Here is an 11,022-nt window from a genome sequence, read left to right as displayed (position 1 = left end):
TAGGTAGCAAGTAGCAAGCCCTCTGTGAATGTGAAAAAAAGAAAAAGAAAAAAGAAAATAAGAGGCTCTATCTATCTGCCGATCTCGTTTAATTCGTTATCCATTCAAACTTAAGAGGACACACAGAGAGAAAGTGAAGCAATGGCAGCATCGGCAGTGTGTTTTGGAAACACTTCCACTTCCACTCTATGTTTCCGCAGAACAGGAGCACCAGTTAAAATTAGCCCGATATCTTCTTCTTCACTGAGGACCAAGCTGTCGGTGTCGGTGTCGGAGTTAGGGTTCCTGACCTCCCAATTGAGCGGAACCAAAATCTCAGACTACAACCTCGCTCACTCTATCACTGCTCCACCTTTCACACCTCCTCTTCAACCTATTGTTGCCCGTAAACTTCTCAACCTCTCAATATTTTCACGTGTTTTGGATTAATCACTTGTGTACATATATGTTGTCAACCACGCCGCTGATGAATCATTCAATTTTGTAGTCATAGCTAAATTATACATTTTCAACTCGCATAACATATTTTGTTTATGTAACCCAAATTTCTTGCTTTTTTAAGGAATGCCCACTAGTAAAAAATTTCAAGGCTTTATATAATCTCTAGGTTGAATTAGCTTAGTATAGCTAATGTGGGTATCCAGAGTTCTTCGAGACTACTTTTTTTTTTTTTTTTTTAATTTGAATTTATTGCAATGTGCACGCAATTACGCGCAAACCACGTTGGTGGTCTAGGGAAGTGAAACCTAAAGCAAGTTGGTGTCTAATGTTTATGTGTACTAGGGGAAGGATAATCAAGTTGGAGTGAGCCTTTTCTTCATAAATTATGTGTAGGTAATCTATATGCTTGAACATAATAATATATGGAAAAGCTTATCTTTTTGTGGAATTTAGAAAACCCTTGAGTGATACATTGATTTTCTTTCACTTACTACTTGTGCTAGTACCCTGCTTTGCATACGCAAGGCTTGCTAATAAAAATTGGAATGAACAAGCCTCAATGAAGCTTGTACTACTAGTTTGACTTGGTTTTGCGATTACTAGCAAGCTTGTACTAGTAATCTTTACTTGTTGGATTGGATTTAGGGGGAGATTTTGAATAAGCCTAGTAAGTATCTATGAATTCATGCATAAGCTTATAATTTTATGGCTAAATGGAATAAATTTGGGGTTGAGTTTGAGCGTTATGCTGAAGCAATTTATGTGAAATTGGTGCTGTAATATGTGTTTATGGCTTGCATTGTAACAGTTGCTCATGTATTTTATTTGATATATTTTTAAAATGTGAAAGATGTAGTATTTCTTGATAATTTATCCAAAGATGTAGGCGTATGTGCTTATATGACTTCCTATACTTCTAACAGTGATTAGTCTTTACCATTGATGACCATTTTAGTGACCTTTTTTCAGAACTTATCTTCTAATTTGGTCTATTTTTTCAGGTAGGATCTGTCCCTTCACTGGGAAGAAGGCTAACAGGGCCAATAAAGTTTCCTTCTCAAACCATAAGACAAAGAAGTTGCAGTTTGTGAACCTGCAGTACAAAAGGGTTTGGTGGGAAGCTGGTAAACGTTATGTCAAGCTACGGTTATCAACCAAGGCATTGAAGACCATAGAGAAGAACGGTCTGGATGCTGTTGCTAAGAAGGCAGGAATAGATCTTCGCAAGGAGTAATATGTGGCCCTTATTAATAGCCTTTGTCTGTGTTTCATAAGCTTGTTTAGTTACTTCATTTTTGTAATAATTTTTTAATATAAATTGCATCACTTTTTTGTTGATCTTCTTTTTAGATGAATAGTTCTATTCACACAAGCCTAAAAGTTTTATATGTTTCTTTGTTGCAAGTAATCCTGGGACCATGGATCCATGATTTTATATTGCTTTGAGATCTTTGAATACGATATCATATCATTGGCCATGTGTCCTGGTTTTCCCGTCATTGTTGATGCCAAACCAAGACGGCGCAGATTGGAAATTTTAAAAGTTTTGCAGAATAACAATTGCATTGCACCCTTTAATTTCAGGAGGAATTGTTGTGTTCTGGATGACATTCTTTATGGCTTTCCTCAGTAAATAACAAGAAGACATTGCAGGAAGAGCTCTCTTTTGTTGGAAGAGTTGGTTCCAACTGTTAAAATATTGGAGGTAACGATCATAGGTACGTATCCCCCACTCCCTTAGGAACTGACCCACCCCAGTCCATTTTACAAATTCTTCTTCATTTCTTCTACTCCCTTATATGTCCTGTTTAATTCTCTATTAACTATTCACCTAATCAGCCGTCAAAATTAAGGGAAATGGTCAAACTTAAGATTGAGAGATTGCCTTTTAATGTTTGTTGCCAATGACAAAAGATCATTGAAAAAAAAATCACTGCGTTCTCTCTGAAGTAGTAATTGGTATCTCTACCCGTTAGCAAGGTGAAGATCATGTACAGCATAAGAGGGAAGGGATTTGAATGGGAGAAGACTGCTTATTGTATAGCCCACTCATAGCTTGATTAAAGATAAGAACAAGTAACTACTAATGCATGTATTGAAAGGCCAGGACTATTCATAACTACAGGCTCACACTGAAATAAAATAAGAGAAACAGGGTTAATATTTCATAGAAAAGCAATTAATTAATTCTATTTTAAATGCCATCTCCTTCTCTTGTAGAGTAAGATTGAGGGTGAGGCCATGGATTCAAAACTCATAGGTGTGTGCATAACTTTTTCAATCTTTAACAAAAAATAAAAATAAAAACTTGAAAAGCAATTGTACTATTACATAAATGACTGAAAATCTCTAGTAAACTTTGAATGTATTTGTTACAAATGAATTTGGTCATTAGTTCATCCTTATTAACAGTAACATCAATTTTTGTAGTTTTATCTATGCTTTTAACCTGTAGTTCTTCCCCACTAACAAGGGGCTTCTCTTTGCCCATGAAATTTGGACCTAACATAAACTTATCATGAATCATAATGGTAGTCAAATTCCTGTTAATTTTCTGTCTGCTAATTAGTATCACCTCCTTGATCTGCACCAGACACAAACAATCAACACATATCAAAATATGACTAACATTAAAAGATTATGTTAAACTAAAACTTTTTTTGTCACTCAAGACACCCAAATTAGATCTGTTTGTGAATACTGCCTGAGGATCACAAGCCCCTACTCGCGGCTTTATAAAAAAATGTTAAGCCATACCCCTAACAATATTGGAGCATGCATAATAGCGAATTTCTGATGAATCTAGTATACTATTGCTTGTATTCTTAATTAAATACATTAATGGACTACAAGAAATATATATTGGATTGCTACTAATCTTGGCTTATTAATTTGAGAATTCAGGTACATGGCATGCAGTGAAGTTTCATAAGAGAAGTATCCTGTGTACAGTTTGTTTTTCATCTTTTTGAGGAATTTACATTTTATGGTTGGTGTCTGTAGTACAATCCCATTGAGGTCTGTTGATATCTAGAGTTTTGCAAGGGAAACAAATGGTTAGAATTAATTGACGCTAATACCAAGCTTGCGATCTGTAGTGGCATTGACATTAGGTATATCTCCCATGCACTGACTCAGTAGTCAGTACTGGTATAGCTAAGTCTTGATATACACTTATCAAGTTTGTAATATATGAGGTTCAACGAATACAGATAAGCAGAAAAGAGCTGCTTTTGGCTTTCCATTTCTTTAGAAGCAATAATCCCCCCTATCAAATCCAGATTAAATAACACTAGGACTGAAAATTGTGATTACAATCATGAACGGTTTATTATAAGGTACTGGTTTTCACCATAGACTAACCAAATCACTAAAATCTTAAAGATCTAACTTCTAAGAATACTTGTAATATGTAAATCATTTAGCAAACCGTGGGAAAGTTTTGGTACTTGATATTTGGATTCTTGCTTACAATCATCAAATCTAGATTACAAGAAGAGAGTATTTGATGCAGACTACAACACATAAATAATACATGCAGACTGACATAATCAAAATCTCTTCCAACATGGTTGAGGCTTCAAGAAAACTTACTTTTAGGAAGCAGGTTTCTGTTGTATAACCACATCATCAGAAGAGTAATAATCAGCAATAAGCCTATACATATATGATGGATAATACCCTCCTCTGCAAAAGAAATTAAGCATAATCAGGGCATTAATGAATACATTTCATACATAGGAAGTATCATAGATATTAGAAATAATTTAATAGGATGAGACTTTTTTTTTTTAATCATATTTATGAATGAAAAAAGAAGTTAGTTATAGATATATTTGATAATTTCAGAACATGAGTTCTACAGAAAGAAAATTTTCTTTGGTAAGTTAGAAAATAACATTTAAAACAAGAAGGAAAAAGGTGTTTGAAAGTTTCTCAATACTAGCAGTATGGAAAACAGTCTTACATGTCAGTAATGAAAAGACTAACAAGCTCTGGGGGAACATAATCAAATGCAGGATTGACAACATGAAGTTGAGGAGCACCAGTGCCAATTCTATAATCCATACAATCTGAAAATTCCTCGAAAGACAATACTTCAGATGGGGATCTCATCTCATTCAGCGAGACTTCTGGGTTGTTTGGATACAATGGACACAACTGTCATAAACAAGGCAGCATTACACAAATCATAATCAGCAAAGCTTTTTTGTAGAAAATAAAACAATGTACCTTTTGGTATCAATAATTCAAAATATTCCACATCCTATTCAAAAATGCTGCATATGATATTTAGTCCATATCAAAATTTGAATGGGACTTGATACCATATAGTCAGAACAAAAGTTCAAGAAGTTTTGACATAAGTTGACTCGAGCTCTTAAGTGCCAATAGAACACAACACAGCCCAGGTGTTCCTATGAATTCTTGAAACAAGTTGTTACAACATGATTTGAAATGAAAAGATAAAAACTGATACTTATATTTAAGGGGGAATTTTATGGATTATGAAAAAATCACACTATGACTAAAGAAGTCAGATGGAAATTGTAATTTTGTAATACAGAATATTATGCAATAAGATGTCCGTGTGAGACACATTCTTTCAATAAATGAACAGCGTTTTATCATACCATCATACCTTGTGAGTACCGGTAACAACAACAAATGGAACGGCATGCTTTTGTGCAGCAAGTGCAACCATATTCAATCCAACAGGTCCAATGACCCCGCCATTGGCCATCACAGCATGAACTCCAACTATTACCTTTTATGACAATTTTTAGTTTAAACAATTAAAATTCTTTCCAATAACAGCCATAACGGAATAGAAAAAGCTTCCAGAGTCAATAATTACCATATTCACTCTGGAAATCATGGCAAAAACAGCAGAATCAGTAATCACTGTTGTTTGTAAACCTCTGGCAGCCAACTCTTTTGCAAGAAGATGCCCTTGGTACCTAATCAATGACCAATTTGCAACAAATCATTTCAAAAAGAGTAAAATAAATCGGTCTTAAGCTAAAAAGGGACTAATACAATTGCTTTCTTGTGGTAAAGATAGATAGTGTCTAGTACGAACTTTGGAGCACCTTCTGCAACAAATAACCCAAATGATCTTTTTTTCTCCCTTGCAGCACATAGGAATTCTTTCACTGTTCTTGAATGACCGAAAGTTAATATCACCTCACTGTAATAATCACAAGGCAAAGAATATTTCAATTGAATGAAAAAACTAAACCGCTATAGCCTATAAACAACAAATACTTGCAACATACATGAAAGATTATCAAATGACTAAACAATTTTAACAAAGAGAGCCATATGTGAAAACCAATTAGAGAGACTAAAAATCAAGCAAAGCTCCACTTCAACTAGAAAGATTTCTAGAAATAGAAAAACTACAGCTGGTTTTTAGATCTACTCTAGTCAGAAAGCTGAAAGAGGGTATTCTGAAAACAATGAAATATATAGTTTCATTGATGCAGATCATATTGTGATATAGATTTGTTGGAGCTTTCTATTTATGGATTGATTAGCTCTCTAAAGTATGAACTTGCCAATGATGATATGGGCACATAAACTTTCCAACCATGGTTGATGCAATTTGAAATTTTAGTGCCACTACATTATCCATATAAAATGCTATCTCCTAAAACTTGGGGATGCATTGTACCACCCAGATTCAGGGGACAGACTTTAAAATGACATGATAGAATATAATTAACGGAATAGAAGAGATCAATCAACAGTCTTAGTGAAGGCTTCCTTCTTGAAGAGGATTCATGAACACCCAACTAGCAAGGTTGCCTAGTTTTGTGCTTTTGTACAAATCCTGTAAACATCCAGACAAAACCTGTTCAGGCATGTAAAAATAGGACAAGCTGCTATCTCATTTGGCCCCTAGAGGGGGCTGGAAATTACTTTTGGCTTATGATTGATGTGCCTCTTTGACATATTTTACTTTCCCCCATCATTCCTTCTCGCATATCAATAGCTTCTCTCAAGAGGTTTAGAGAAAAATTATTGGTAGATCAACTCATTGCGGCTATTTATCTAATAAATAAGTACATTGCAGAAATAGTTTTGATGTTAGACATCCATAATATTTTCTGTTCTAGTATAATTAATGTCCAAAGATCTAGGAATAAGGAGATCCATAGCCTAGCCAAGTTTTGATTTTATGACTTTCTTGATTGGTATTAATTAAGAGAGGGGGAAAAGAAAAAAAAAAAAAAAAAGAACTATTCCTGAAAATGCAAGAGAAGAAAATAATTAGGAGTAATACCAAATTAAAAACCCTCTGTTATATCTTGTTTGGAGCAACAAACATTGCAAGATACAAAAAAATTATTACAGTAGGAGAAATAAGCAGAAAAGAAAACATCTATAAACATATTCAAAGTGGCAATAGAGGGGAAAAATGTTTCTGGATGTAAATTTAAAGATTTAACGAAAGCTACTTGATGGAGAAAGATAATATCAAGTTTAAATAGTAATTACTTGGGATGTATATGCTCCACTGCTAGTTCTGCAATCACCAAATGGCAGGTATTTATATCTTCAATGAGATCATTAACTGCTGAGATGACCTTACGCCTAAACTCCAAGCTCCTTGCAATTGGATCCAATGCTGAAAAAGGATATAATTTTTTTTTGGATTATATATTTTTTTTAAATCAAAACAACAATAATGCCTTTTTAACATTTATGTAAACTCAAGGTAATATATCAACAATGATATATCATGTCCAGAATGTTTATCATCATGAATACGATACAATGTTCATTTTTTCAATAAAATTCTATTACCTAGAAAAAAAAAAAAAAAAAAAAATCTCTCAAAGTTAGAAACGTAATTCATATTTTGATTTGATGTCATAATTAGAGTTCATTGAATACAAGCCACTGTGATAGCTTACATTTTCTTTTCTCTTCAGAATCATCCTCTGAAGTAGCAGTGAAGTAAGTTGTTGCAGAGTTAGGAGAACGCTCTAAAAGGGAATGCAATGAAGGTCGACACAGAGAACTTTGAGCAGCAACTGATAGATTTAGGTGATCTTGCTCAACTATATAATCATTATCACCTCCTACAGATAATCTAAACCCTTCAACAGCATCTCTTGCATTCGAATGATCCTCCTCCCTGATAATATGCAAAACACGCCTCACAATGTTCCCAACAGCAAGCTCTGCAATCCAAAAGATAGAAAATTTTCATCAATTTGCAACAAGCTAAATTTTTTGTAAGAGAGCTGAGCATAACTTCGAATCATAATTTTCAAATATATCGCGGACAGGAAAAACCAAAGTCAATTGGTATCAACTTTAGGCAACTATAACACAAGTGTGTGCAAACGAATGGGCATGTGGAAGTATACATATTCAAGAAGTTAATCCAAGTTGTTGAGACTACTCAAGTTGTTATTCATAAACGAATGTATATTTGTATGCATACAAGCATGAACAAGTACATGCAAATAATTCATAGGTATATGCACTTAAATCCTTAAGTGGTAACATTTATTTTTAATGAATCAAGATTAGTTACAATATCTTTCTATTTACTCCTAAAATTGGGTAGAAGGGAAAAAGGTTCTCGTAGGGAGTCCTAAACTTACTTGAAATATCTACCTGACATGATTTCTTGTATGTGACCTATTTTACAAATTGGAACACATGATTCCAACATGTTCTCTTAGGAATGTGTTCTTTGGGCTAATCCAAAGACTCATAACCTAAGCTTCCTACAATGCTCCTAGAATTACAGGCATGCTCTAATCTAAGCTTTGACTCTTTTTGTGTGAATTTGACAAATGGTCAAAATTGTCTTTCAGCTGAGTCATTGATTTTAATGAAGCGTCCAAAACAGTTAAGGAGTGATATGGAAACTTGGGATCTAGACCAGCCAATGTACACCACTGACCACCAAGCTTGACAATTCTAGCACTATCATCTTACGATATTTTTAAGAAACCTTAATCTCATATTTGTAGATATTTTTATTTTTATTTTTTAAATTATAAAAAGGTTAAAAAAAAAAGTATGTGAAAATGATGTTGTAACTATAGAAAGTTGTCTGTAAATAAATAAGCCATATCAATGATAACATATTATAAGAATTTATAATGATATCTATAATTTCAAATAACAAATTATCAACTATGATCTAACAAATATACTTAAAATAGAGATGAATTTTTTATTAAAAAAAAAATCTTATAATTATATAAGAGCAATACGAAATATTGGATATTAATATTCAAGGGCAGAAAAAATCTCCAAAAAAATAAATAACCCGTTTAATATAAGAAGGCTTTTTAACAGCACTGGTTAAGGAGGTTTCAAAAGCAAAAGTTAATAAAATACTAGAGTTTCAGGTTTAAAGCATGGCTTAACTCCTTATAGAAGTGGCTTGGTTGCATCATTAAGGATTCTTTAAAAAGCTATGATGAGTTTTTGTTGCAAAATAGCATTTTTAAACTCAAAACACACTTTTAACCTTCAAAATCATACTATAAATTATATACTAATGGGTGTACTTGTAGGAGTAGGACCCAATATACGAGGGAGTGCAAAACTCACCCTCTCCTTCTGGTGCAGATTAAAATCTCAAGCAGCAAAACAGAAATTAAAAAAGACCTACCAATGGGATTAGCAGCAATCAATTTTCCTCCAACATCCCTTACGGCATCAATGAGAGCGGCGGGCTGGTTTGTAGCCGGCAGTTTCGATTGCGATATCACTGAACGAAGCAACTCAGCTGTCAGCCGAGCTGTTGCACGCGAACCCTCAACCTTCCTGCAGCCATCATCACACAACCCAACAACATCATCATCTATACATATATATATATATATCTCAGAACAACGACAACAAAACCTTAGCCTCAATTTTTTTAAGCCAACTATCAGTTAGTAAAAGTAGACCACATATATTCTTTTCCTCTTTTTTATAATATCCGAAGTCGTAAGGTTCAACCAAGAATCGAAGCGTACGTACATACCCACGTATTAATATACACACACACACACACACACACACACACACATATATATATATATATATATATATATATATAAAAGAACATTACCTTCTTCTTAGCTTGGAGACAAGCTCATTGACTAGTCCTTGAAGGTCTACCATATTGAAGATACCTGAAAAGAGAAAAATAATGGGTATTCGGAAAACAATAAGAAAGAAGAGGACGGAAGATGATAATATATATATATATATAAAGTATAAACTAACTTCATAAGTCATTACCGACCTGAGTAACACAAAACCCTAAAACCGTGTGGTGTAGGGTTTATAGGGTTTACCAAGTAGTAGCATGAAAAATCCAAAAGGAAAGCGGAAAAGAAAAGAAAAGTAAAAAAAAAAAAAAAAGTTTATTTCAACATTGAGAAATCCTTATTTCGGTGCAAACTCTGACTCTGAGAAAGAATTAGAATTTTCTGTGTGGCGCCAATTTGAGAACAAAATAAAAATAAAACTTTTTGAGATTTTATTGGGTGTACGATTGACATATCTGATTTATTTATAGTAACCAAAGACAAAGACAAAGGTATTTCAATTTGACGGTTGTGATTCTCTCTTTAGGACAGGAGAGGTTACCGGGTGCACCGGTGAACCATGATAATACTATGCAGCCCTCCACCCCCACCCAAATAGCAAGTGCCAATTTTATCATGTTAATGGGAGCTTTTAAAGCAATTATTAATAAATTATTTTAAAAAATTTTGATACTACTTTCATAAGAAATATAAAAAAATTTAATTATATTTTTCATAAAATGATTTTAAAAATATTTTCTAAACTAGGAGCATTTGTTAACTTTTTCCTAGTCAAAAATCCAAATACCTCTCCAATTCGGAAACTACACTAACCACACCAACCAATGTCAATAACCAACCGCTCTTTCCCTCATAAGCGACACATTGCTTCCACTTTCTCCGATTCCTCTACTTTACTATTTCTTTTATGTGCACATTTTGTTTGCTGAAATTTTATCTTTGGAATATGATAATTTTATATCATTGATTGACATTGTGTTTGGAAAGTGGTGTGTTTTTATTTTTTAAAGAAACGTCCAGAGTTCAAATCACTCCTATTATAATTATCAATTTTTTTAAGAAATACAAAACGCTCTTATTTAGCTTTTATGGCCAGTTTGCATAGATGACAAGGAAGGAGTAGAGTTGGTCTAAAATTAATTACAATTTTCAACCAATTTTACTATACTTAAAACTTACATATTCTTAGAGCAGTGTTTCAAGTCTCACAAAAAAGGTGAGCCCCATTCTATTTGTGAGGGCTGGAAGCATTGCTTGAGGAGTATGTAATTACTCCCATCCAATAGGTATATTTTTAGACGAAACTTACATATTCTTAGATCAGTGCTTCAAGTCTCACAAAAAGTGTGAGCCCCACTCTCTTTATGAGGGCCGGAAGCATTGCTTAAGGAGTATGTAAATACTCCTATCTAATAGGTATATTTTTAGACGAAACAAAACGGTCATCCTCTTTTAATTTTAACAAATGAAATATATATAAAAATAATTTTTTTTAAGTAAAACC

General features: G+C 33.5%; 2 protein-coding genes across 2 annotated transcripts; one reads left to right on the top strand and one right to left on the bottom strand.

Moving 5' to 3' along the window:
* The first annotated feature begins 55 nt into the window (after positions 1 to 55).
* Positions 56 to 1,829, top strand: LOC115994919 (50S ribosomal protein L28, chloroplastic). Its single transcript, XM_031119260.1, has 2 exons — positions 56 to 385; positions 1,443 to 1,829. The coding sequence occupies exons 1-2, from the start codon at positions 142 to 144 to the stop codon at positions 1,673 to 1,675; spliced, it is 477 nt and encodes a 158-aa protein (XP_030975120.1). The 5' UTR covers positions 56 to 141; the 3' UTR covers positions 1,676 to 1,829.
* Positions 1,830 to 2,742: 913 nt separating this feature from the next.
* On the bottom strand, positions 2,743 to 9,948 carry LOC115994918 (translation initiation factor eIF-2B subunit beta-like). Its single transcript, XM_031119259.1, has 11 exons — positions 9,713 to 9,948; positions 9,536 to 9,599; positions 9,089 to 9,243; positions 7,365 to 7,634; positions 6,946 to 7,075; positions 5,525 to 5,632; positions 5,300 to 5,402; positions 5,084 to 5,209; positions 4,409 to 4,602; positions 4,036 to 4,128; positions 2,743 to 3,025 (listed from the first exon to the last, which is right to left on the bottom strand). The coding sequence occupies exons 2-10, from the start codon at positions 9,586 to 9,588 to the stop codon at positions 4,038 to 4,040; spliced, it is 1,230 nt and encodes a 409-aa protein (XP_030975119.1). The 5' UTR covers positions 9,589 to 9,599; positions 9,713 to 9,948; the 3' UTR covers positions 2,743 to 3,025; positions 4,036 to 4,037.
* Between the last annotated feature and the right edge of the window lie 1,074 nt (positions 9,949 to 11,022).

Source organism: Quercus lobata, chromosome 6 (genome assembly GCF_001633185.2).
Source record: "Quercus lobata isolate SW786 chromosome 6, ValleyOak3.0 Primary Assembly, whole genome shotgun sequence".
Lineage (NCBI taxonomy): Eukaryota > Viridiplantae > Streptophyta > Magnoliopsida > Fagales > Fagaceae > Quercus > Quercus lobata.
Note: the sequence above shows the minus strand (reverse complement) of the source record. Positions and strands in the feature narration are given on the sequence as shown.